A 27,852-nucleotide genomic window follows, 5' to 3' on the forward strand; every position below is an offset into this window, starting at 1 on the left:
AAAGGATTAAGACTATTACCTTAGAAAATCACTCTCAATATAGGGTGGAGACATCAACTCTGAAGGGAGGGGAAATCTTAATAGGTTGTGGCTGCAATGGCCCAGACAGTAATCCAAATTAAAGAGGCAATGGGGCAAGAAGGAAAGCAACAGAAATGAAAAGGCAGGAGTCTGAAGAGTATGAATGATGACAGATAGAAAGGTAGGCTCATTCATTGAAAAATGGGAAAAAAAGGGTTGAGGCAAGTGAAAGAAGATGAAGACATTTTGGGACATGTTGAGTGTGAGGTACCTATAGGACATCCCAAGTGAATGTCAACAAGAAGTTGCACATATGGGTCTGGGGCAGAAATCTGTCTCAAATATATAGGCTTGGAAGATGAAATGGTCATGGAACCAAGAGAAGACAGATAGGTCATCTTTGCTGAGTAAAAAGTAAAAAGGGTCAATGGCAGGACTGTAAGAAAGCAACATTTATGGGATTGGCAGCACAAGAGCAGAGAGAGTAAAGATAAAACACAATGACCGATCAGAACCACAGATCACAGTGAGATTTCATAGTTCCACCTGGTCAACTGGCTTGTTCTGTGGAAGCCGGTTAGCTCCCCATCTTTGATGCTTTGACAATGCTGTCATTCATTCAATAAATTTTATGCGGGGGTGCCTGGGCGGCTCAGTGGGTTAAGCATCTGACTTTGGCTCAGGTCATGATTTAATGACTCATGGGTTCCAGCCCCCACATCCGGCTCTGTGCTGAGAGCTCAGAGCCTGCATCCGATTCTGTGTCTCTGTCTCTCTCTGCCCTATTCTGCTCGTGGTCTGTCTCCTCCTCTCAAAAATAAATAAACATTAACAAAAAGTTTAAAAAATAAATCTTACTGAGCCTCTACGACCTGCCAGACATTGTCCTAGGTGCTAGGGACGCATCAGTGAGCAAGAAAGACAAACGCCCTGACTTTAAGGAGTTTACGTTCTAGTGTGGGGAACACACAATCAACATTAAAGATAGGCAAATAAATATTACAGGGTGGTAAAAGCTATGGGAAAAAGCAAAGTAGATTAGAGGCATCAGGGTTCTAGAGAGTGTGTAAGCAATTTCCAGGAGGATAGTCAAGGTAGACCTCATTGACTAGGTGATCCTTGAGTAAAACCCTGAAATTTACCAAGGGGATATCTGATGGTAGAGCGTTCTAGGCAGAAGTCACAACCAGTGCAAAGGTTGTGAGGCAATAGCAAGCTTAGAAGGTTCAAGCAGTGAGCAGTGTCAGGGCCCCAGGAAGAGGATCACAGAAACAGGGGAGCCATCAGGTAGGATTTTAACCTTTGTTCTGAGAAAAATGAGGGACTTTGGGGAGGTTTGGGGCTTAAGAGCGACATGACTAAGGGTTTCTAATAGGATCACTCTGACTGCTGCATTTAGAAAAGATGCTCAGTGACAAGGGTAGAAGAAGGGAGACCGGTTAGGAAGCCGGTGCGGAGGTTCGGGCAAAAGATGACGGCGCCTCGAGCCAGGATCCTAGCTGAGTGGGTTTCCCGGTAGTCTGGAAGCGGGGTGAAAGAGAAAGAGAAGTCCGGGAGTAACACCAAGGCTCGTGGCCTCAACACAGGAAAGATGTTGCCATCGACGGAGGCGGGGGGACCTTGGGAGGGGCAGGTCGGTCTTCTGGGGGTGCGTGAGGAGTGAGGGGGAAGAGAAGGGTGGGCATCAGGGGTTCGGTTCCGGGACGCGTTAAGTTGGGGATGTCTCTCCAAGTGGAAATGCCAAGCAGGAAGCTGCCTGTACCAGCTGGAAGATCGGGAGAGGAGCCTGAGCTCGACTCTGTTAGCACAGCACTCGTATTCAGAGCCGCGGGAACGCCATCCACACGGTGCGGGGCGTGATAAGGGCCAGGGCAGGACGGGCAAGGAGGGCGTGAGCGCGCAGGGAGAGCTAACTTTATAAAATATGGCCAGAGGGACACGCGCCTTCCCGCGCTGGGCGGCGAGCCGGCGGAGCCCCGCCCGACCCGCAGCCCCGGGCCCGGGCGCTCTCGTCCGCTTCCTGCCCGTCGGCGTGGTGACCGGGCGGCCGGAGCCGAAACTCCTCCGACGGGCGTTTGCGTTTTCGGCCAGCTCCCCAAACGAGGCAGCTGTGCGCCGACCGGGGGAGGAAGCCCAGGAGACCGGGGCCACGGGGCGGGAGCCGATCTTAGTCACCCGTGGACTCGTAAAACCAACACAGTCACAACTTCCAGGATGACCGGAGAGGCCGGCAGGCTTCTCTTCCGCGCGCGGGCCGCGCCGCCCGCGTCACTCTGAGGTAACAGCCTTTCTCTTCAATCGCTCCACGGAGCCCCCAGGGCGGGAGGCCTCCTCCACTACGGGTCGAACGATGGGTCAAGCGGCGCTGCGCGAACAAGGCTGCTCCAGTGCCACAAAAGGATTCGCAGGGCGGGGCTACCCAACTCTCTCTCTCTGCCTCCCTCTCTCTCCCTCTCTCTCTCTCTCTCTCTCTCTCTCTCTCTCTCTCTCTCTTTCTCTCGTTCTTATTGGCTGCGGTCGCGAGACTCTCCTCCCGGCCTGGCTACTCGGGAGTCTCGGAGTCCGGCAGCGGCTCGCCCCCTTGGGCGCGCATGCGCACGCGTGGCGGGTGCTCCCCGCACTGAGCAGGCGCGGCCTCGTGTCGGCCGAAGGGGCGGGTGGAACGGCGCGCGCTGCGTCCCGGCGCTCGGCTTTCCCTGCCGGTCCCGCCCTCCGTCGCGGCGGCGCGGTGTATCTTGGGATAGGGAGCGATCTCCGAGCGAGGCAGCAAGATGGACGCGGGATTCTTCCGCGTAAGTAGAAGCGCGGGGATCTGGGGTGAGGTGAGGGCCTCATCGGTGAGGCCCGACAGGAGGCCTAAGCTCGGGACGGTGTGGCCACCGAGGGGAGGCTTCGAAGATCCTGGCGGCCCTCCGTGCCGGCGGACGCTCCCCCCTGCCCTGCGGCGGAGACCGGTGCGCCCCTGCGCAGTCTCCTCCTCCGGGATCGTCCCCCCTACGCGGCAGCGACGGTCGCCGGAAAATGGCGGCGGGAATGGGCCAGAGCCGTACCTCGGCGCTCGCCTGCCTAGTGGGGCCTGCAGGCCGAGCCGCGCGCGCCGCCGGGTCCTGGGGCCTAGTTGGGCCGCGAGGAGGAAGTCCCTGGGGGGAGGCCGGAGGGAAGCCCTGAGGTGACTGGCGGCGGGAGGATTCTGGAGAGTACGGGCTAGGGGTACCGCCCCAGGAGAGCGTGTTAGGGAGAGGAGAGCACAGGAAACGGCGTTCAGCGGCTTCTCCCTCGAGAGCGGCGCCAACCACCCCCTCCCCCGTCGTCCCTCCTGGTCCTAAGTCTTCGCGAAGGCGCGGGTCAGAGTTCGCGGGAACTCCCGCCCAATTTGATATCCCTTTAGGGAGGGGAACTCAGATAATACGTCGTTGGAACGTTTGAATCTGAGACTCTGAGGGCAGCGGGTGCAACAAAAAGTGTGCACGTGTATGGAGGCAGGGGCACGGGGTAGAGCCCCTCTCCCTCCCGCACGCCGCTCCCCACCCCCCACCCCCGTTTGTTTCTTTCTTTTGAAGTCCGCTGGAGAAAAGGGGCCCCTTACCTACCTAGATTGTCCCGGGGCCACGCTCCCAGCACCTGCGGGCGGGGGAGCCACCTCGTCGAAGTTGGTGCTCGGGGCCCAGACTTTATCCGGCTGGTACTGCCGGGCCCGTTTGCCCCGTATTCCGCTTCTGTAGGAAACGGGTACCTAGGAGAGATCTAGATGGATGGGAAGTGACACTGATAGGACTAGAGTTTGCAAATGCTTTCAGTGCAGAACCGACCCTATAGAGACCGGTGGTTTGGGTCAAAATCCATACTTGGTGTAACCTACGTTGCGCCTCTCTGCTCCCTGGGGCGTATTAATAATGCAGTTTGCATGTTTTTAAAAGGGAAAGTTGAAAGAGGGGGAGGACCAGGACTTGAGAGAACGTCACTCTGGACACTCTGAAGCCGACGTTGAAATTCTTGAATTGGCTTTAAATGTGCCAATGAGTTTTTCATCAAAAGTTGCAGTATTATTCCCAGCCAGTTATTCGATTTCTTAGGTTGTGCGAAGGATAACTGTAGTTATTTCCATAATGATAGTTTGAATTGAGAGTACTTACCACATTTTCATGCTGTTAATGAACTCTATTTTCTAATTTTCATAAAAGTGTTTTGTAGTAAGTACTCAGTATTTCCTGTGATCCAGTGTACTATTTTGACACAAAAGCCTATTTTGATTTTTCTTTTCTTGTTGTTATGACCTTTAGTGGAAAGGAGTTCCAACAGAAGAAGAACAAGGTGGTTCATAAATCAAAAAAAAATTTTTTTAACGTTTGCCCGTTTTTTGAGAGAGAGAGCCTGAGTGGGGGAGGGGCAAAGAGAGAGGGAGACACAATCCAAAGCAGCCTCCAGGCTCCGAACTGACAGCACAGCCCCCCCCCCCCCCAACGTGAGGCTTGAGCTCATGGACCGTCACTACCTGAGCCAAAGTCTTACGCTTAACCACCCAGGCACCCCCGGTGGTTGATAAATTTTAAAACAAAGTTTGCTTTTGGTGTTACTAAAAACCTGGACGAAAGGAGGGGGAGTTATATACTACCTATAATTTCTTCAAGGAGTTGACTGGATTTAAACTGAGTTGCAAGAATTTAGGGCAATTACTTTTTAGTACACTGCCAACAAGATAGTAAACTGAATTTTTCATTTAAGATCAAAATGATGGCTTTCATTTGTTGAACTTCTGGCACATGCCAGTTACTTTACATATATTATTTTGAGTTTTTCGGCCCTGCAAAGTAGATTTTAGCAAGTAAGAAAGCATTGTAAAAAAGGTTAAGTAATGGGCTTTGAGTCATGTGGCTTAAGTAGTGGCAGAATTGGGATTCTAATCCAGGTTCTTTACCTTCCTAGACAAAATTTTCCCGATCACTTTCCAAGGGACGGTGGCCAACTCCGTGAACCCATCAGTAGATTTCACATCACATAGCCAGTTATTTTTTTATTTGGTCCACTTGGAATGAGAAAATGCAGATTAACTAGTGATCACTTGATAATCTCCTGTAGTATTTGTAAGCTCTCATTTTTCCAAATTTATTGCTGAAATTAAGTTAATTATTAGGGTAGACCTGTAACAGATTCCATGTTCTCAAAGTTATGAAAACCAACATACAGTCCCAGGGTGTTTTCTTTTTCCTTTTCCGCTTGTTCATAGGCATGACCGTAATTTGCAAGCATGCTACTGGTTTTCAGAAGAGGATGAAATTTAATGGTGTTGTTTGGAAGTATATTAAGTATAGTAAATATTTCAGTGTGTTCTTATTTACACAAAAAAGCCTTAAATGTCTTTTAACATAGAAAAAGGCGTAAAAAGATACACATCAAACTTAACTTGGTTGTGGGGGAGGTGCTAGCTTTATGCAATATTGCCATATTGACCTGTTACAACAAGTTTATGTTTTGTAATTTTTAAATACAGTCAAATTTTTAAAATGTCAGCTTCATTGGGAAAAAAGTATGCATTCTACACCTATGAGTATTAGCTGTGGTGTTTTCTATTTACTTGATTACCCTATTTCTACTGTAAAGGTCATGGCCATGATTAACTGACAAAAATCAGGAATTTAACTTTGAACTCTTAATTAAAATGTGTTTCTCTTCCCACAGGGAACAAGTGCAGAACAGGATAATCGGTTCAGCAACAAACAGAAGAAGTTACTGAAGCAGCTGAAATTTGCAGAATGCCTAGAAAAAAAGGTATTCTTCTAGATAAAACTGCTTTTGCACCTTTATAGCACAGTTGGTTCATTTTGGGACTGTTAAACATTTTCCACCTTTTAGCAACAACGACACAGAGTAGCACAGCCACATAAGAATGAGCCATATTGTAGCGTGTTACACCAAAAAAATTTCATCGGTTAAAAGGAATTTTGTTGGGCAAAACTCTTCAGTGAGCTTTCTTTTAGGATTGTGAACCCTGTACTCAGTCATTTCTTGTATGCTTTATCAGGTGGATATGAGCAAAGTAAATTTGGAGGTTATAAAGCCTTGGATAACAAAACGAGTAACGGAAATCCTTGGGTTTGAAGATGATGTTGTGATTGAGTTTATATTCAACCAGCTGGAAGTGAAGGTAATAATACACAAATGGCTCTTATTTCTGAATATGTGACATAATTTTGTGAATCTATGGAAACTGAATTTTTCTATGGAGTGCAAATATAGGAGGGTTGTTTTACAATGTTTGTTGTGAAAAGAATTCACTTTGTAAACAACTATTAAGGCTGGAAGTTTAGTGAAGGTACATAGTTTTGAAAGCTACACAGGTGAAAAATCAAACTTATTGTTTGTAATTTTGCTGTTACATGTTAAGTTACTTTGACAGCAATTTTCTAATGATAATGTGATTTATGATTTAAAAGGCCTGAACCAAAATGGAAGTTATTCCTTGCGTCTGAAGTATAGCACCATCACCTTATTAGGTCACAGCAGAGTGAGTGTCCCAATGTCGCTCTGACCCAACTCCCTTGATGATGCAGTGTGTGTTTGGAGGTGAGTTGTGTAAAGTGGCCGAACATCAACAACAACAACAAAAACACAAACAGGAAAGAGCAATTGGGTAAATCTATACACTGCTCTTTAAAAATACTATTATGAGATGGACGTTTATGTGAAGCATGAGGGGCAATTCTGATTTGATTGGATATTGTTTTTAAAATAATCAAGTAACTGAAGTCTTTAGTTGTAGCTGCATGTCAGCTAGTCATCGATTAACATTTTAGGCACAGACTTTTTGTTTACATTATGCTTAAACTTCAGACTGAAATAAATTGGCAGCATTATTAGAACGAGTTGATATAATCATTCCTTTCTTCATACGTGAGATAATATGAGATGATGATAGAACTGATGTTTAAAAACGATTTTATCATAAGATAGTTTGTTATTTTGCCACAACAACCCAAAGGATAGTAAGATGTACCATATGACCTTTTGGCAAATATACCAATGTGAATTTACCTTTACATTAATCCTTTTCCCAAAGAGTTCGCCCTTGTGTTTTGACAGAACAGTTGGCATTTCAGCTGATAAGGTATTTCTATTTTAAAAATAATTTGGTAATTACATTTTGTTGTGAATATTTTTAAAGATTAATGTTAAGAAAGCACTTCTTTTAAAATGTATACATTTTACTTAGAAAACCAGGAACATGGGAAAACGTTTTTAAAATGATGATTAAAGATAGATTTTATTGGAGAAATGCTTTACTGATTTGTATTTTAGTGCATTTTTAAAACCTAAGTATCTGGTAGTATTCCCCTTGTAGTGAGCATGAGATTAAAGTTTAGAACTTTTTTAAACAATCTTTTCTTTTTTTGTGGTTGTGTACTCATTATTGCTTGTTCGTCTTTTGCAATTTAGATAAATGATATAACATTAAACTCAAGGTGGTTGAGTTGCAGTAGGGAGTCGGAAGCAAGCCAAGGGAACATCTTTCTCTACAGGGGACTTGGCGATTCCAAACCCCCAAGGTTCCAAGAAGAAACTGAAGACACCTGGAATCTGTACTTGCTTTGTGCTATTGAGCTGTGCTTGTTATATGGACCTTGTTGCTTGACCAACAGATTTAGCATTTAAAAACCCAGTTATTTTTGAGAAAACTTGACCTCTTAGCCCTTTGTGGACAGTTGAGAATTCGAGGCATTGTTATAGTAGATTTTCCTTATGTAGAAGTCAGGCTTTCAGCTTAGTCTTCAAAAGTTACAGAGTGCATGCATAACTTGTTAGTTTTCATAACTGGACGGTAGATACTTTATAGAAAGCTATCTTATAGTGGTAGAGAAGTGAATAGTTTATGTACTTTTTCAGTTTCTCATTGGGGGAAAATTTCCAGGCAAGCAAACACTTTCCTTGTTAGTCAATGCAGGAATTTGTGGATGTTCATGATGGTTTTTAAAGTTAATAAATGTAAGGCCCACTAACAGCCACATAGTCTAAAAATACTTACGAAATCCACAAAGGATTAACAGGCTGCTCTGATGCTTTTGGTAGAGTGAGAGAGAATTTGGTAATCTGTGCTAGAGATTATATTGCTGAGAAGCTATTAGAGAAAACTATTTTTTAAGTAGTAAAGAATATATATATATATGTATTTAAGCCCCTACGGTAGACTTAAAAAATACTAATTTATATGAGTTTTAGGTTGGTTGGTTGGCCTGTTTTGAAGTAACCTGTTTCTCTTCCTGTCATGTCTTTTTGCAGAATCCAGACTCCAAAATGATGCAAATCAACCTGACTGGGTTTTTGAATGGAAAAAATGCTAGAGAATTTATGGGAGAACTGTGGCCCCTGCTCTTAAGTGCACAAGAAAACATCGCTGGAATCCCTTCTGCTTTTCTAGAACTGAAGAAAGAAGAAATAAAACAAAGACAAGTAATAGCCTTTCTGTTTTGTAATGTTGATTTGAGGGCATGGTATCCAGACTGCTAACACACTTTAAATCTTATGTGACCTGGCTAGGATTAGCATGTTGTTTTGCTTTGCTGTAATATATTTGGACATTCAGTTTTGGTTCTCCACTCCTTCTCCCCAACCCTAATCCAAACACTGAAGTTGAAGAAGTCATTTTCCCAGAGTCAGATGTGTGTGTGTGTGTGTGTGTGTGTGTGTGTGTGTGCGCGCGCGTGTGTGTGCGTGTACATTTTTTTTAATGTGAGTACTTCTAGCTTAAGAAAATTGAACTTTAGTAACAGTGTAAAAGTGTAAGCATGGCTTCTTCATATGGGCAGTGTATGTTAAATCACAAAAGAATAAGTTGAACATGAAAATTATTTTTTTAAGCAAACTTGAAAATAACTATTCTCTTTCATTCAGCTGTTAGGGATTAATTTTCAGCGAGAATAGTCTTGTTGAAAAGCAGGAGGCTGATGATTTATATAGGATTGGTGTTTATCAGAGATGCAAAGTCTTCCTCAATTTGTTTAGTGATCTCAGATGTTCAGCTATGTTTCTTTGAAAACTTGATCTTTGCAGATTGAACAAGAAAAGTTGGCATCTATGAAAAAGCAAGATGAAGACAAGGATAAGAGGGATAAGGAAGAAAAAGAAAGCAGCAGAGAAAAAAGGGAGAGGTCTCGGAGCCCAAGAAGGTATAATACAATGGATGCATATGTTTTACAAATACTTCAGATAGTATTCTGTGTGTAGAAAGTTACACAGTTAAAAAGGAAGCTACTAGCACTCTTCAGAATTTCTTCCATCATGTAGTTTTCATGATGAACTAAGGCTGGTCTCTGGCCCAAAATATTAAAGTTTTGTTTGAGGCAGATCATTGGACTATAATAATTGTCTCTTAAATCTTGGTGAATTGTACAACTCTCAATTTCTAAATCAGAATCTAGACTTGCTTTCCATATTGCTTTTCTTTAAATATAGCATTTAATTATTTTAATCTTCTCCAGTTCTTTTTCTTTCCTTTTAATTAGAAATCCTGTACCCATTAGCCATTCATGTTATACTTCTCTATGTATGCCCTGTTCTGCTTTTCTTAGATGGTTGTATTGAACCCAAAACAGATCATTTATTTGTTTTCTTCTTCCTTCCAATGAGACTATGGTTAGGTTTCCATTTTTAAACCCATGACTCAGCTTCTACTGTATTTGTGGTGAAAGGTGAGAATTCTACTAGGGTTTTCATTTTTAGAGTTCTGCTAATTTTTTCACAAATCTTCTGGAATTAAAGGGCAGAGGTAATTTCTTTATCCATTTTAATTTGTGTATTTGGTATTAAAACCTCCTTACTAGGGAAGCAGTATTTTTTCTGGTGCTAAGCGCATCACAGTGGTAACTAGGCTATTGATGAACCAGGTCTGCTGTTTTACTTTTACGTTAGGGAAACTATTATTGAAAAGGAAAGGGGACTTCTCCTTTTCCTAAAAGGCTATGCAAATATGACATGTTTCTTTTTTCTTCCAAAGAGCACTTTAATTGCACTAGTCATTTTTCTGGAATACCTAGATTACCTGACAAACTCTGGTGGCATCTGTCTGCACCCCAACTCTTGTTTTGTTGGGTTTTTTTGGATTTGTTATTAGGGAATATCTCTTTACTTTTAAGCATTCTCTTCCTCTGAAAAGTTGGTCTTTGGTCTCTTCATCTCTGGGAATGATTAAGAATCTAAATCTAGGGGCGCCTGGGTGGCTCAGTCGGTTAAGCGTCCAACTTCAGCTCAGGTCACGATCTCACGGTCCGTGAGTTCGAGCCCCGCGTCGGGCTCTGTGCTGATGCTGGCTCAGAGCCTGGAGCCTGCTTCCGATTCTGTGTCTCCCTCTCTCTCTGCCCCTCCCCCATTCGTGCTCTGTCTCTCTCTCTCTCAAAAATAAATAAAAAAACATTAAAAAAAAAAAATCTAAATCTAGAGTTCCAGGTCAATGCTTTCCTCTTGTAACTGGTATACCAGACAGTGTTGTTACCTTTTGTTTGCTTACCTTTCTGGTTTTCTTTTGGCCCTTCCCATATTAAGTAAATATGACAGGATATCTTATTTTCATAAGGAATCTCTCACCTGTAAAGACCAGTGGTATAATTAAAAAGATTAATTTCTCACTTTGCCCTTGACCCTCTCCCCCAACCAACATTATTCAAAAACCTGAAAAAAATTGCTTTTATCCTAGACACAAACCTGAAAAAAATTGCTTTTATCCTAGACGCAAATCCAGATCTCCTTCCCCTAGAAGACGATCTTCCCCTGTCAGGAGAGAGAGAAAGCGCAGTCATTCTCGGTCTCCCCGCCACAGAACCAAGAGCCGGAGTCCTTCCCCTGCTCCAGAAAAGAAGGAAAAAACTCCAGAGCTCCCAGAACCATCAGTGAAAGTAAAAGAACCTTCAGTACAAGAGGCCACTTCTACTAGGCAAGTAGATAAAAATTTATTTATAAATAAGACAATTTTAGGCTGTTGCTAACTGCCAGTATAATTCTGAGTTACAAACATAAAATTACTTGGTTATTTCCCTTTTGTATTTTTTAAATCATAAGATCAGCTTGTTGACAGATTCAGATTCTGTAGGAGAGTGTAAATAAAATGCCCCAAGGGCACCTGGGTGGCTCAGTTGGCTAAGCGTCTGACTTCAGCTCAGGTCATGATCTCACAGTTTGAGGGTTTGTGAGTTCGAGCCCCGTTTGGGGCTCTGTGCTGTCATCGCCGAGCCTGCTTTTCTTCCTGTGTCTGCCCCTCCCCAGTTCATGCTCTCAGCTCTCTGTCTCGAAGATAAAAACACCAAAAAAATGTTAAAAAGTGAAATGCCCCAAAGGTGACCACTGCTATTGGTTGGTTGTATTGTTTCAGATATCTTATATCCCGTAACTTGCTTTTTTCACCAGTATTGTGGACAACTTTGTACTCTTAAGAATGTATGTGGTTAGAATTGTTAGTTGCATTTTGGCTTTCACTGATGTGTATATATCTTTTGGAGCTAGGGAGAAGTCCTCATGGATTTTGGCACCATCTTAAAAGGAGAAATAACCATGTTGCATCAACATTTTGTTTCTACAGTGACATCCTGAAAGTTCCCAAACCTGAACCTGTACCAGAGCCTAAAGAACCTTCTCCGGAGAAAAATTCCAAAAAAGAAAAGGAGAAGGAGAAGACCCGACCAAGATCTCGGTCACGTTCCAAATCAAGATCCCGGACACGGTCTCGCTCTCCTTCTCATACTCGACCTAGACGGCGTCACAGATCCCGATCAAGGTGAGTTAGGGCTGTAGGAGTGACATAGATCTTAGGTTTTATGTGCTCCTCTGCTGAGTAGAATTAGGTAGATAATTTCAGAGCAGTAGAAAGCATTTAATTAGTACAAATGTTATTCTTTGGACCTACAGAGAGAATTTGAGGTCACTTTTGTGTGCTGTAGAAATTTGTGTGCACACTCTGTGCCATAAAAATCTCTACATAAATGGAAAATCGAATCCTTTGAAGTCGGTTTTTTAAAATGTAGGTGTTCAGAAAGCTGTCTCAGGGACTTCGTTCCTTGTTCTTGTTTATTCAGGCCCTAATTCTGTTTGTTATGGCAGATCATACTCCCCGAGAAGGCGGCCAAGCCCGAGAAGGCGGCCATCTCCTCGAAGAAGAACTCCACCAAGACGAATGCCACCTCCACCCAGGCATAGAAGAAGTAGATCTCCAGTGAGACGGTGAGGGTTTTCTTTTTTCTTATACTTTTTCCTTTATTTTCTTTTCCTCCTTCTCCTCCTTTTTTTTTTTTTTTTTTTTTTTTATTTGGAAGTGTCAGTATATGAAAATGCAGCACGTGTTAGTTTTAGGCTCATGTTTGTATTTGTGTTCCCCTGAAGAAAGCTCAGGAGTGTTATGAGGTGATGCCTAAAGAGCCTCTCATTTGAGGTTTAATTATGTCACAAAAACCACGCTAGTGCAGTGTTGGGGTGGGAAACAAGAAATTCACATTTTACTGATACTTGACGTTAACTTTTACCCTTTGAGACCCCACCCAGATCTCCTAGCAATGAGGGAATCTGCAGCCCTCCCACTTTCTTTGGATTTAAATTATCACTGGCTTCTAAAAAGCAGGTAACTACAGAGCCAGTAAGCTACTTTCACCAATATTAGAATAACCTATTTGCATTACATTTTTGTTTGAAGTGTTTTTTTCCCATTACAGAAATGAGTGCTTATAAAATATCAAACAAATAAGTTGAAAATTACCCATAATCCTATTCCATGGATATAGCCATTTTTAGCAGTTTGGCATCTAGTCATTTTTGAAGAGATCAGTCAGAAAACTAACCCTGTCAGTACCAATGTTCTTTTTTAAAGAGTCATTTTAAAATTGGCATAAGGCAGAACATTTGGGTCTATCCCTTTTAACAAAAAGATTGTTGCTAAATCTGCCCAAAGTAGAGGTTTGGTGCACCGATAGAGTTTTCTGCCTTCTTGACCTCCTTGGAAAGAGCTCTGATGATTGCGTTTCAGATTATAGTTAGCACAGAAGTTTTTTGTGTTTGAGTCTTTAAGTTATTTGCGGGAAAATGAATCCACTTGGAGAAGAAGGGGAAATAATAAGGTCCACAGTTGTTTGTTTCTGTAGTCGGGTTTTTCAGAGTCCCATATTGTTTTAAAAGAAAAGATTTGGGGGGAGGAGGTGGTTGTTGTGAACTCTTTATGACTACTGCTAAAAATGATAGACTTGATGTTACTGCTGATAAATGAGACTGATGATGTAAATGGTCAGTTGATTAGGCATCCCACTTTTCTAAAATTGGTTATATTCTTTTCTAGGAGAAAATTAATGCCGGTGCTCTCTAGTACGAGATTAGCGGAAACAGCTATTTCTTATATTGGAGTTTTGCAAACAGCGTGTTTTAATTGTGCTTACTGAGCCATTTAGCAGTCAAAATATTTTGCAGATTGTGTAAGATTCCCTTTCAGCCAGCTTTTATCTCACACTTAAGGTAGGGTTTCTTTTTTTCAGGTTCTCAGGAATTCTTCTGCCAAAGGTGAATTCTGCAGGTACACATAATTGCAACAGAACTTACCACAGTTTTTGCCGCAGAATTCGAGAGGCCCCTGCTTCTAAGTTTATGTAGCTAAATGAATTCCTAACTGCTGCACATCTTTTTTAAAAAACGCAGCCTAAAGGTTGTTTGACTTTGTGCTCTTAAATGGAAAATACTTCGCCACCCAAATTTTGTATGCAAACTCCAAACAATGGTATCACTCCTAAGGAAGAAAGAGACTGGCTAGTTACTGTATTATAGCTTTCAACATGACATATTTTATAACTGGACAGACAACTCAAACAGAAGCATTCATCAGAATAAGTTATTCATATTTAGTCTCAGAACTAGCTGTTTCCTGTCCTAGGTCATGGTTTTGTTTCCCATGTTTTTTTTTTTAAACTTAATTATGTGCTTAGCTACATAAACTCAAAAGTTGGATAAAAATAGCTGTTTTTGTGTAAACTGTACATACCTGTAAGGTCGTTTTTGACAAGTATGCAGTTAACGAACGTGAATCCTTTATTCCACAGAAGAAGGCGTTCATCAGCGTCCTTGTCTGGAAGTAGTTCGTCATCTTCTTCGTCTCGTTCCCGGTCACCGCCAAAGAAGCCTCCTAAGAGGACATCCAGCCCCCCTCGGAAAACTCGTAGGTTATCTCCTTCAGCAAGTCCTCCGAGGCGAAGGCATAGGCCATCACCTCCAGCAACTCCACCGCCAAAAACTCGTCATTCCCCAACACCCCAGCAGTCAAACCGTACAAGAAAAAGTCGGGTTTCTGTCTCTCCAGGGAGAACTTCAGGTAAAGGTAAAAATCTAACACACAAAAACAGTGTATGTTCGTTCTTTCTCTGTTTGGCTACAAAGTGCCTAGTCAGTCGTCGCTCCTGCCCCTTCCCCCTTCACGGTAAGAAGGAGCTGGGTAATATTTGTGGGTGATATTCTTTGTAAATTTGCTTTTCACCTTTTCTTTCCTCTTTGAGTTCTTGGGGTTTGTTGAAGTAGAGTTTACGCGTAAACTTGTTTTTAGCAGTTGCCCTCTGGCATTGAGTAAGTGGAGAAATACATTACCAACCCCAATATTTGCATGTGATATTCTTTGTAAATTTGCTTTTCACCCTTTCCTCTTTAAGTTTTTGGGGTTTGTTGAAACAGAGTTTATGTGTAAACTTGTTTTTAGCAGTTGCCTTTGGCATTGAGTAGGTGGAGAAATACATTCATTACCAGCTGTGGGCTGAGTTGGGGGAGCTTATCAAAGTCCCTGTTGTCGTGATAAGGGATCATTTTATTACTATGAGACCAGTTAATTTTTTTCCCCTGAAGATTTTTTTGTTTGATATCTTATTTGAGGACTCCATATTCTGTTTGAGTTCTTTCTTGGCCACATTATGCTCGCTAGGGAAGAACATGGTGTCCCCTTAAAAGCCTGTTTGTTTTTTAATTTAGGCTCCAGGCAGGGTTCTTCTGAGTGTTGTCCTTGCTTTATTCTGCAGATTGATTTCTGAGGAATTTATGATCTGTGATCTGGCCAGGCAAGTAGAATGCCATATTAGTCTGAGTGAAGGTTGTGGTGTATTGGGGTTTGTTCCTTTGGGTTAAATACACATGGAGAAAGGCGGTAGGATCTATTTGAATTGGGCCTCTGGTGCTGAGGGCTGAGATGATAGCCTGAAGGGTGAGTAGTGGGGCAGGGGAAATCCTAAAAGCTGCTGTAGTAATTGATTTTTAAGAAGCAGCCTGTAGGTTAATATATACTGGGCTCGCTCTGATCACATCTAAATTTTCAGGTTAGAACAAAGAAAATGGGGATGGGCAAAATTTTGACTTTGAGGTATAGACAAGCTAGCAGAGTGACGGGGACTGGCAGGTAATGCTGTCACCTGTAACAAGTAATGTGTAGATTATTTTCTGAATCTTAATTGGGTAATTAATTATTCTATGGTCAGTTTTGGTGCTTTGGCTCTATAGACCTAGACAGACACCTGGATAAGAACAGAAAAACATTTGAGTCTTCCAGGTTTAGACCTAATTTAAGTATGGGAGGGGGCCTTAGGATCACTTATTTTCATAACCTCATGTCCCGTATTACCTTCAGTTCGTACCTTTTTGACAAGTATGACAAATAGGAAAATTTCAGTGGTTTCTAGCAACTGTGTCCAGTATGTTTAAGTATTTGTACTTCTGCATATTTTTTTGTCTTTCCTTTGGACCCAGAAAGCTCTCTAGTGAAAAAGTATTATAAAAGTTCCCACCTGTTCCTTTGCAAAAAACATACCAAGGTATGATATAGCCAAAGAGTAATAAAAGTATCTGAACGGGAGGATCGAGTCTTTGTTAAAGTAGATAAGAGTTCACTTTTTGCAGAGGGCGTAGGCACTAACCTCTTGTGTCCTAATACTTTGTCAAGGGAGTGGGCCAGTACTTTAAAAAAAAAAAAAAAAAAATTCATGGTAGATATGCACGTTGGAGAGAAATAAAATGAGTCCTGGTGAAGACGAAGAGCTAGTTATGTTCCTATGGATTCTGGGGCAGGTCTTCCATGTGCAAACAAAACACAACCATAGAAAGGCACTGTGGGCAGTAGAGTCAGAGACTGCCTCGTGTCCTTAAGCTGAATTTGGCTCTGACTACTTGGAGGTAACTTTTTATGGTAAAATGATCCCAGTCCCCTGTGATGAAATTTCAGAGGTAGAACAGATTTTTGAGATTGTCATCAAGAAACAGGTTCTCAGGTTAAGTGATTTGGTCAAAGTCAACCAGCCAGGTCTAAAATTTGGGTTCTCAGTTCCCAGTTGAAAAATGTATGCTTTGCCCAGCTTTCCTATCTCAGCTTGTTTTGATGTCTGGAGTGGGGAGATGGAGGGCAAGGTGCAACTTTAACTTTAGATTCTGTACCTGGTAGGATGATTTCAGAAATTCCTTTCTTGCAACACTCCACTGCTTGTAAGATCAGTGACACCATTGAAATATAATAGATTTTACTGTAGTAGTTACCAATCGGGACTTTTAATATTGAGCAAATGGAGTGGGAGGGAGGCAGGGAAAGTATTTTGGGGAATTTAAAGGTGAATAATTTGTGGAGTACGTTGTACATTCTCATCCGAAAGGGTCTTCAGGAAGCATTTTGTCATCAGTGGCATGTTAGTTAAACTGGCATTATCTTAGTGTATAAAGCAGTGTGTTGAAATCAGTGAGATATTTAATGAAATCTGTTTACAGAGGCTCTATATCTATTGTGATTTTAGGATGAGATCCATTTAGCCATATAAACTGTATTCTGCAGACAAAATTATTTTACCAGTTCTAGTAACAGTAACTTTACAAGTGATCTTTTGGACAAGTCTGGGAGATTAATAATTAATAGGACTGTTGAAGTAAACTTAAAGTTCTGGTTTTACAGTTGACTTAGAAGATTTCTGACTTTATGCTAGAATGATTTTGCCCCTTGAATACTAAAAATAAAACATTAACATAATAAACTATCAGATCTTCTTTAGATCAACAAACTCTGATGAAACATTAACATTGTTAATAATGCAATGATTCAGTCATATTAAGCCAGAGCAGGCATATATAATAGATACTTATTTTAATGGTATGAATATATTGGTAATAGACTTTAAACCATTAGCTAAAGAGATTGGATCAAGATAAAACTCCAAATGTGTATTTCTATGGGGGAAAAATGTGTATGTTCTAGTTCAGTGGTGTTTATTCAGTTGGCATTTGCCAACTATCTTGCAGATATAACCACATTTTTAGTGTATCATAGGGGAAAATGCATTCTCACATTTAGACAGCTTCTAAACACATTTTAGAACCCAGTTCTTTTAGGTAGTAACTTAGACATGGGGGGGGGGGGTATAAGTAACTGGATGCCTCTAATAATTTTTCAAGAATTAAAGATTAACTGACACTTTGAAGTGGAGAATACAGACCAGAAAAATAGCCTCAAGTCCTTAAAAGTTTTATTTAAAAGCATGTGTATTTTATGTCTTTGAATTTGTTAAAATACACGTTTTGAGTGCACTTTTGCTGCTGTGGTTTTTAAAGTGTTTTTTAATAGTTTTTTTATGTTTATTTTTGCAAGAGAGCACGCACGCACACATGCACACACGCGCGAGCGGGGGAAGGGCAGAGATAGTGAGAGACACAGAATTTGGAGCAGGCTCCAGGTTCTAAGCTGTCATCACAAAGCCCAACATGGGGCTCGAACTTGTGAACGGCAGGATCGTGACCTGAGCCAAAGTCGGGACACTTAACCAACTGAGCCACCCAGGCACCCCCTTTTTAAATATTTTTTTAAGTTTATTTATTTAGATGGAGAGCGAGTGAGCAGGGCGGGGCAGAGAGAGAAGGAGAGAGAGAATCTCAAGCAGGCTCCACATTGCCAGCACAGAGCCTGACCATGGGTCTCGAACCCTCGAACCATGAGATCATGAACTGAAATCAAGAGTCAGATGCCTTGACTGAGCCACCTAAGCACCCCTTGCTGCTATATTTCATGGTAACTGATTAGATATTAACCATTTTTTACCCAATCCAGTAGTTTGTCCAAAACACTAGTTAGAATAATTAATAAAATGCAGATCATTTTTAAAGTATTGTGGTAAATTCTTCAGTTTCAGTACTTTAGCAAAGATGAGCTTTCTGTTTTAGATCACTAGCTCTCTAAGTTACTGCCCCTTAGACTAAGCCTTTACAGCATTCTGAAGAAGAGTGTTAAATGAAATGTATTTGCATTCTAGGTCAACATCCCATGGTAATTGCTTTAATCAAACAAAACAGATATGAGGGTCCTTAGGGGATCATATCTGTCTTCAAATTTAGTTTTTAGCAGGATGCTCTCAAATGACATTTCAGGTTAATCTGTGGTACGCTTAATGGTTATATTTGTGTATACTTTTGATTTTAGTTGAAGGCGTGGATGGATATTATAAATAGGGCGGAAATTATAAATTGGTGGAAATTAAAGCCTATGCTCTAGAAATAGAGTCTTGGGTTCAGATCCTAGTTCACTTTAATTATCTATGTGACTGGTTGAAGTTACTGCTTTTTAAGCCTCACATTTCTCCTCTTGTAAATTGGGCAGGGGGGTGGGGGGAGGTGGTATTACTAGCAACAGCAACAACTACCTAATACAGCAAGCATACAAAAGATTGTTGCATAATAATTTTCCATGCAACTTGGAAAAGAGAGGTTGGGTTACTTATAAGGTGCTCACAGCTCTCTTACTACCTTAGGTATATTTCAGAGCTCCTGCCCCCTCCCCCCTTTTTAAGCTTTGGCAAGAATCCTTCAGCCATAGTGTTTAATTATTTTTGTTATTGTGAGGGCTTACTTTTTTTATAGGTAGTTTAAATCCCTCATGCTATTATGAAGGTTGTATTTCTACATAGTCTTTAGTCTCTTGGTGGCCAACTCCTACCTCTTCTCCGGAACAAATTTCTTTCTCTGAAGATTTCATCAAATCTTATTTCTTAACCATGTATCATTTTTTACTACTTTTCTGAACCCACCTATAGCAGATGCTTGAAAGCTCTTGTGCTGATGGGGCCTGTGTAGTTGAGCACATGTGATTTAGGTTGTGGGGTGGAACCCAGAGGTTTATTGAGTTGAAGGTTACACAGATCTTCTATGCAGAGCTTTTGTTGCTGCGAAACAGCAACTCCTGATTTCTCTTAACTGGCATTTCTCTTGGGAGAATCTTAAGATTCAAAAATCATTATGGAACCTTTTAAGCTTTTCACCAAACGTCTAAAAATGCTTGCTTCCCTTCAGGTAATGTTGAGATAATGACAAGGTCTCGTGGAATTATGTAATTAGCAATAAATTCTTTATAAGAATAGTCTTTCTGCCATTAAGACAGTGTCTTGTGAGGTAGCTTTGTTTTTTGTTGTTTTGCTATTCCTCATATGTAAGGTGGTTTTTTTTCTCATTGTTTTTAGTGACAAAACACAAAGGTACTGAGAAAAGAGAGTCCCCTTCACCAGCACCTAAGCCTAGAAAAGTAGAGTTATCTGAATCGGGTAAGTTTTCGTGTGTTTTTTTGTTTAAGCCGAATTACATTTTTTGCACATTTGGTCAGCCCCTCTGGTTAAAGATTAATTATAGAATATGACTTAGTGGTTAAGAGCTATGGTTCTGAAGTCAGACCAACCTGGGTTGAATCCCCAGCTTCACTACTTAACTACTTTTTTTTTTTAATTTTTTTTTTTTTTACATTTATTTTATTTTTTGAGAGATATAGAGAGAAAGAGCACAAGTTGGGGAGGGGCAGAGAGAGGAGACACAGTCCGAAGCAGGCTCCAGGCTCTGAGCTGTCAGCACAGAGCCTGACGTGGGGCTTGAACTCACAAACCGTGAGATCATGACCTGAACCAAAGTCGGAGGCTTAACCCACAGAGCCACCCAGGTGCCCCACTACTTAACTACTTTTTTTGTTTAATTACTTAATTTATTTGAGTCTCATTTCTTAAATCTGAAATGCAGGTAACAGTACCATCCTTTAGGCTTTTGACAATTAACTGAAATAATGCTTATAAAGTTCTTAGTGCTTAACTTGACCTATAGTAAATAAGTTTATTTTTATTATATTTAGTGAACATAGTCTAAAGTCAGCTTTTTATTTATTTTTACTTACTTGTTTGTATTTTTAATGTTTATTTTTGAGAGAGAGAGAGACAGAGAGTGTGAGTGGGGGAGGGACAGAGACGGGGAGACACAGAATTCGAAGCAGTCTCCAGGCTCTGAGCTGTCAGCACAAAGCCAGACAGGCTCGAACCCACAGGCCATGAGATCATGACCTGAGCCAAAGTTGGATGTTCAACCACCCAGGCACCCCTAAAGTCAGCATTTTAAATTGGGATTTTAAGCTTTTTGTTGTTGTTGTTAAAAAATGTGTGTGTGTGTGTGGTTGTATTGCTTGACCCAATCGGATAAAAGTTGAAGAGACCATTTTCCATTTCAAGTATGTTACGTGTTCTGTATGTGTAACTAAAGAAACACTTTTCTAAATGCATCCATCTTTCAGAAGAAGATAAAGGTGGCAAAATGGCTGCAGCAGATTCTGTGCAGCAGAGACGTCAGTACAGACGACAGAACCAGCAGTCTTCATCTGGTATGGACATGGATTCATCTGTTTTCTACCTGTATTTCCTGATGAAAACTACTTAAAATAGAAATATCCATTAGTGTAGTGAGTGTACTTAGGAAAAATATGTGCTTACATGGAGATCTCTTTAAGGGGAGGAAGTATTAGTTTTTGGTTTTTAGTTTTCAGTCTTAAAGTTTAATTTTCTTTTAAGTTGTTATGAACATAGTAGACCTTTATAGTACAAAAGTAAAAACAGAGGTATAAAATTTGGGAAAGTAGATTTTTTTTTAATGTTTTTAAACATTTTTATTTATTTTTGAGAGATAGAGACAGAGCATGAGCAAGGAAGGGGCAGAGAGAGAGGGAGACACAGAATTCAAAGCAGGCTTCAGGCTTTAAGCTGTCAGCACAGAGCCCAGTGTGGGGCTCATATCCACAAACTGTAAGATCATGACCTGAGCTGAAGTCAGATGCTTGACCAACTGAGCCACCCAGGTGCCCAGGAAAAGTGGATTTCTTTTCCCAATCTCTAGTGAGTGTTACTCCTTAAAGCTTTTTTTCTTTTTTAATGTTTGTTTATTTTTGAGAGAGAGAGTACGCCTGCATGCGTAAATGGGGCAGAGAGAGGGGCAACAGAAGATCCAAAGTAGGCTCTACGTTGTCAGCACAGAGGGTGAGGCAGGGCTCGAACCCATGAACCTCGAGATCACGACCTGAGCTGAAATTAAGAGTCAGACGCTCAACTGACTGAGCCACCCAGGTTCCCCTCCCTAAAGTCTTTGTTCAGAAATTTTCTGCGCCACGTATGCGGATCTGTGGTTTAAATTGGCAAAAAACGGGCACCTGGGTGGCTCAATCGGTTAAGCGACCCAACTTCAGCTCGGGTCATGATCTCACAGTTTGTGGGTTCGAGCCCCACATCAGCTCTGGGCTGACAGGTCAGAGCCCAGAGCCTGCTTAGGATTCTGCATCTCCCTCTCTCTCTCTGCCCCTCCCCCACTCACACTCTGTCTCTCTTCAAAAATAAATAAACATTTAAAAAAATAGGCAAAAAACAAAACAACAAAAAAATTATGTAAGCTCAAACTTCAGATTATGTTGTCTCCCTTTTTAACTTAATAGAGATTTTTCCCTGTTCTTAGATCTAATTTTTTAAATCACCAAAACTTTTTTTATTGTAATAACATACTATGATTTATTGAGTCAGTCACCTACTTAGACATTTAGGTTGTTTCTGGGTTTTTCTGTGTGTGTGTATTTTGTAAATAATTGAGTAAATAATATTATTTAATTAATAAAAATTATATTAGCTCAGTGGGTCTTTGTGACCAAGTCTAGATGTGCTATTTTTGCTTTTCAATTATAAGATAGAGACAAAAACACCCCACAGCGGCATTGGGTCTGTTAAAAGCCATAGAGCTTTTGCAGTTCTTTTAACATGAAGTTAATCATAGAAAGGTTTTAAAATGCATGTAGGCCTTGGGTGTTTTTTGGTGCTTGGGACTTTACTTTAAATGTAAGTTTTGATATTTGGGAATAATTGTTATTTTAAGTTCAGGAAACCCTGTGCAAACAGTTGGAAGTTTTTCTCTTTGCAGTCCTGGACGTTTGCTACCAGGCCTGTAAGGAAAGGCTTGTTACATACATTTTTTTTTTTGTTTGTATGATAAGTGCTAGGGATGTGGAAATAAGTTCTTCAGACCCTAAGATGACTTTCAGTAGCTTTAAAAGTGCCTTAAAAAAAAATTTTTTTTTTTTTTAAATAAGTGCTCAGGGCACCTGGATGGCTCAGTTGGTTAAGTATCCGACATCAGCTCAGGTCATGATCTCACAGTTCATGGGTTCGAGCCCCGCGTCAGGTTCTGTGCTGACAACTCAGAGCCTGGAGCCTGTTTCAGATTCTGTGTCTCCCTCTCTCTCTGCCCCTCCCCCACTCACACTATGTCTCTCTCTCTCAAAAATGAATAAACATTAAAAATTAAAAATAAGTGCTTAAAGTAAAAGAATCAAGTAATTGCTTGAAGTGCTTTTTTTAATGTTTGTTAATTTTGAGAGAGCACATGAGTGGGGAAGGGGCAGAGAGAGAGGGAGAGAGAGAATCCCAAGCAGAGAGATCCCCGATGGCAGGACTTGAACCCACAAACCATGAGATCATGACCTGAGCCGAAATCAAGAATCAGATGCTCAACTGACTGAGCCACCCAGGTGCCCCACTTGAAATGCTTTTTAAGCTTAGTTATTTGGCAGATCACTAGATTCTTAAGGGACGCTTATGTCTTGTTGGAGTGTGCTATGGGAATGATTTATATAATTGTATAATAATATATGTTTATACTTGGCTTTCAAGTCATTGACCATATATTGATAGTCACCTTTGTTTAGAATTGATAGCTTATATACGTGCTCGCAACATTAGGGACTTAACTTGCTAATTTGGACATTCCTGTCTACTTAGATTCAGAAAATGTGGGCAGACTCTTAAGCATAGGTGTAATGTGATTTTTTCTTTATTGTGTAATTATAGATTCTGGCTCCTCTTCTTCCTCAGAAGATGAGCGACCCAAAAGGTCCCATGTGAAGAATGGTGAGGTAGGCAGGCGGCGGAGACATTCCCCTTCCCGGAGTGCCTCTCCATCACCTCGAAAGCGCCAGAAAGAGACTTCCCCTCGGTAATGTCTTTTCTTCAGTAGTCTTCACTGGTGTTCTGTGTAGTTGTGATGAAACTTTGTAACTTATGGGATGGGCTACAGGTTTATTTTAGAAATTGGTTAATTCCTTCATTTCAAGGGCTCCTAGAAGGAGGTGGTCAGATTTGGGAGGTTTTGGAATTTTTCTTTGCTTTATTTGGTGGTTACTACTAGTAATGAGATGTTAAGTTTTGTACCACCATGTCATATGTCTGCATGACTAGATCAGTTAAATCATAACATTAACTTCTGAATATCTTTGAACATGTAAAAAAAAAAAAAATGAATCTTCATTAGTGATACTTAACTCCATTGAAGTAAATAATTTGGTGAATGGAATTCTTGACCTTTGTTTTTCTCCACTGCTCTCAGGATGCAAATGGGAAAGCGATGGCAATCGCCAATGACTAAAAGGTTGGTTAGACGCTACTTTGTAAATTAGGGTTACATGTCAAAGTTTTAGTGACTTAATTTGCTGTTTAGGTAACCTGATGCCATTCCTAGGTATACAGTGGGTATGGTTGTGGAGAAGTTCCTCAGATATTTAAGTTTATTAAAAGTATATTTCTTTACATGTCAAATGAATGATAGACTTACACACAGTGTTCATTTTAGAGTACCATTTGAGCTTAGATTTTTGTGCAGTTACAGTACTTGGATATTTTCCAAGAGATAGGATAATAATAATAGCTCCTTAGATTTAGTGGGGAGGGACTTTGTGATGACTTTAGGGTAGACAAGAAAAATTTGGGAAAGATTAGAAAGACTAAAGATGAAAGTGAGGCTCTGGCTCTGTTGAGTGTTTCCCACAGTAGGAAAGTAGGTTGCATATTTTTATTAAACCTTTTTGATCAGGTATCTGTGGGATTGTAAAACGTAACCTTTTAGAGCTTAATAAATAGAAATAGAAATCTCTAATTGTAGCTTATCCCATTAAGTGAGAAAAAGAAAACAGGCCTAGAAGTGGTAAAATGAGTTTGTTAGGGTAGTAAGTAAAGTGACAAAGCCAGATCTTCGACCTGTGCTATTGGCATTATACCATTATACTGTCTTCACTGGTCTTCTGCTTGGGGGGAAGGGGGGGGTCTTAGCTGCCGCTGAATTTCTGAGTATCTTTCCTGAAATGATCACATTGCCCTCTTTATGGCTCACTTTTTGAAACTGTTTTGTTTTAGGTAGTCTCAATTAGTAAGAGTTCTCTTGGAAAGATTCTTTGGAACTAGTCAGCAATGTTTGCGATGGAACAAACTAGTGTATTTGTGCTGCAGAATACTTGACAATAAAAAATAAAAAACCTTTTAAGAGAAAGATAAACTTAGATGCTAAGGTATTCTGTTTCCAGCCATAATTACCTCTGACTTCTGTGAAAAGTCTAGTACAGCAGCTAAAAAGTTGCTTTACAAAGTCAGGTTAGTGGTAAGATTTCTTTTTTCCACCTGTTCGGGAACTACTTTCTATATTGGAAAGCAATTTCTCCGCAACACTGATGTTCATTATCCTGCTCCAGGGTGTTTTGGTTTTCCTCTTTAAAAAGGCCTCGAGTTTTAGTGATGTTAGAAATTGGCTATCAGGTGTCCAGGATTTAAAGATGGAGGAAGAATTCTTTGGAATCATGCTTCAGTATTTATTCTGTTTATTTTTAAGATTTTATTTTTTTAAGTAATCTCTACACTCAACACGGGGCTTGATCACAACCCCTTGATCAAGAGTCACACGCTCCACTGACTGAGCCAGCCAGGCATCTCAGTAGTTACTGTATTTTTAAGAGGGGACATACAGCCTGGTTTTTTTTTTTTTATTATTTCCTATGTTAAGTTTAAATTTTGACAAAGTAACATTTTCCATGTTTGAAACACGTGTCTCTGGGATCGAACACTCCTCAACTTAAAGGATAACGAGGTACATTGATCCTAGTATTAAAAGGTTGGCATCACATCTCTATTTCTTGTCTTCATTACCAGCATGGCTAGTGAAGTGAGGTTGTTCTGAGAGCATGCTGGCCCCTTCTGATAAAACCTGTCTTCCTGCATACTTGAGGGTTAGTGACATCACATACTGAGACTTACTGAAACCGGTTCTCACGCAATTTGAGGGCACACTTTCCTACTCAATTTCTGCATGCAGTTGAAAGCTTAGCTTGGCGTCATTCAGAGTAACACTAGAAAATGCTTAGCTTTCTGTTGTTAGATTAAGTGGATGAAATCTATTAAGGATTCAGAATTTCTAATAATACAGTGAACAAGCTTGACCAAATCTTGGAAATATATTAAACCTGGCATTTATGTCATTTTCTTTCTTTCTTTTTTTTTTTTTTAGCATATACGGAAAAATTGAAATAGATTGATCTCAAAGAAATCAGCTTTTTGTTTTAACTCTTAAAATGTGTGCCTTACCAGCTCAGGTAGAACTCTGTAGCCTTCGGATCATAGAGCCGTGTGGTGTCAAGACTCCAGTCTTAAGCGATTATTAGATTTTTCTGGCATTCCTTAAGTTATGCTAGTTTGGTTATGGTGTTATTTGTTCTTTTTGGGTATTTTCCTACATAGAAACAGGACATTGAAGGTCCTCACTGGAAGGGACCTTTTGGTTCCTCTGAGCCTTTCATTTTACAAGTGAACATGAGGCACAAAATAAGTATCTCAGGCCATTCGTGTATCATAATAGATTCTAATCTGAGTCCCAATTTTTTAATGAGAGTTTCTGGTTAGATTTAAAGAGAAGTCACATAATCAACAGTAATAGCCTCTTAGGTTATTATATTTACTGATAACACTGGGAGTTCTTTATATCACTTCATTTTCTAAGTTTGCACCTGTAAACTTTTCTTTCTTCTTTTTAAGTTAAAACCCAAATGTCTTCTCCTATTTGAAATCTTGCTTACCTGTTGAATCAGTACTGTGGTCATCTTGTCTCCCCAGGTCCTGTAATTCTCAGGTTAACCCCGCTAGTAAAGTGGTTTCTCCTTTACTGTATTTTCGTATAATTAGTAGTTCATTTCATTTCATTCATCCAAAGCTTTTCTGTCTAGATAGATTGCCTTTTGTAGTTTATTATTATAAATCTGTTCCAAGTGAAGTCTTAGTCCCCACGAGGCATAAACAAATTGAAATTGAAAATTAAATTGTGAAAATAAAATTTAAATGAATTTCAGAATTTTTTCTGTTCTGTTAGTAACAGAGCACTCTTTAGTTTTAAAGGGAGATCAAGACTAGTAAACTGTAGAAAATATTTCCAGATTCACAGGAAACCTCAGTCCTATGCTGGGCAAGAAGTTGAAAACTACATTATGTGATTATGGCAAACTGGCTTGGTGTATATTTTAATATAAATCTGGGGAGATTGCTATGAGTTAGTCCAGTTGATACAATTTTATTTTTCATGTGTGCATTTGTGTTTGTTAAGTGTGTAACAGCTCAGAATTAAGGTTCCTAAGATTGTGTTTCAACCACACTGCTCCCAGTGATAGCTTTAGTGCTCAATTTTTAATCCTTTGTTTTTGAGATAGTGTTTTTAGTTAATAGTAAGCCAACTCTTGAATAGTGGAAATACATTTTTAAAAATCGAGAACTTGGAACAGTGACATATAAATCTGGGGCCATAAGTCCCCAAATTTAAAATTTCTGAGTTAGAACATTGAACTTTTCTGGGTTTTAAAGCAGTTGTTCTGTTTCTGATAAGGAAATAATCACCTAGAGAGCCTTTTTAGCACATACTGGCTAGACCATACGTAGTCTGGGCCTGGTGAGCACAGACTCAGATTAGTCTCCTAGGTAACTGAGGTGCATTCCAATGCTTTCAGCCAGTGTTTTCGAACTTTTTTTTTTACCCTGTGTCATGTTGAGAATTTCTATATCATGACCCAGACTCTGCATATGTATATACTGAAACAAAAATTTTACAAAACAAAATTTACCGTTAACAAGTAAAATGATGATTTTCTAAAATGCTGGTTCTCAGACAGAGCCTTGCTAATGATCCTGTTTAGTATGAAAAACATTGCTCTGAGGGATAGAGGAACAGTTGACTGCACTTTTGGTTAACAATGATTAAAACTATATCATCTGGATCACTTAATTGTAAATGCTGACTCCAAATAACTTGTAATTTTTTTTTTTTTTTTTTTTTTTTTTTTTAGTGGTAGACGGAGGAGGACCCCCTCCCCGCCACCCACCAGAAGGCGCCGTTCTCCTTCTCCTGCCCCTCCTCCTCGAAGGCGCAGGTCTCCCACACCACCACCTCGACGAAGGTATTTTATCGGATTTGCTAGTTGTAGCTGATTGGAACAACTTAACTTTTTTTTTTTTTTTTTTTTAATGTTTATTTTTGAGAAAGAGAGACAGACTACAAGCAGGGGAGGGGCAGAGAGAGGGAGACACAGAATCGGAAGCAGGCTCCAGGCTCCGAGCTGTCAGCACAGAGCCTGACGCAGAGCTCAAATGAGCCATGACATCATGACCTGAGCTAAAGTCAGATGCTTACCTGACTGAGCCACCCAGGCGCCCCTAAAATGGTTCTATTTTAAGGTGTGTG

At 40.5% G+C, this 27,852-nt stretch overlaps 1 protein-coding gene and 1 long non-coding RNA gene across 14 annotated transcripts in view; one reads left to right on the top strand and one right to left on the bottom strand.

Moving 5' to 3' along the window:
- Positions 1-1,289: 1,289 nt before the first annotated feature.
- Positions 1,290-27,852, top strand: part of SRRM1 (serine and arginine repetitive matrix 1) — a 37,512-nt gene continuing 10,949 nt past the window's right edge. For 2 of the 13 annotated variants that reach the window (XM_042994825.1, XM_042994824.1), the window contains exons 1-14: positions 2,673-2,813; positions 5,698-5,787; positions 6,041-6,163; positions 8,293-8,463; positions 9,064-9,179; positions 10,736-10,939; positions 11,582-11,776; positions 12,100-12,219; positions 14,073-14,347; positions 19,488-19,568; positions 20,573-20,659; positions 23,160-23,304; positions 23,695-23,736; positions 27,458-27,568. In XM_042994825.1, the coding sequence (XP_042850759.1) occupies positions 2,793-2,813; positions 5,698-5,787; positions 6,041-6,163; positions 8,293-8,463; positions 9,064-9,179; positions 10,736-10,939; positions 11,582-11,776; positions 12,100-12,219; positions 14,073-14,347; positions 19,488-19,568; positions 20,573-20,659; positions 23,160-23,304; positions 23,695-23,736; positions 27,458-27,568 (1,781 nt within the window). In that variant the 5' untranslated portion in view covers positions 2,673-2,792. Of the gene's footprint in view, positions 1,309-2,146; positions 2,300-2,670; positions 2,814-3,171; positions 3,191-5,697; positions 5,788-6,040; positions 6,164-6,452; positions 6,583-8,292; positions 8,464-9,063; positions 9,180-10,735; positions 10,940-11,581; positions 11,777-12,099; positions 12,220-14,072; positions 14,348-19,487; positions 19,569-20,572; positions 20,660-23,159; positions 23,305-23,694; positions 23,737-27,457; positions 27,569-27,852 lie in introns of those variants that run through there. The other 11 variants (XM_042994835.1, XM_042994834.1, XM_042994827.1 and 8 more) reach the window with 11 other exon arrangements.
- LOC122240972 lies at positions 10,505-10,776 on the bottom strand. The gene is made up of 2 exons (XR_006220833.1): positions 10,711-10,776; positions 10,505-10,593 (listed from the first exon to the last, which is right to left on the bottom strand). It is a non-coding gene; the product is annotated as an uncharacterized LOC122240972 (long non-coding RNA).

Source organism: Panthera tigris, chromosome C1, assembly GCF_018350195.1.
Source record: "Panthera tigris isolate Pti1 chromosome C1, P.tigris_Pti1_mat1.1, whole genome shotgun sequence".
In the NCBI taxonomy this organism is placed as follows: Eukaryota; Metazoa; Chordata; class Mammalia; order Carnivora; family Felidae; genus Panthera; species Panthera tigris.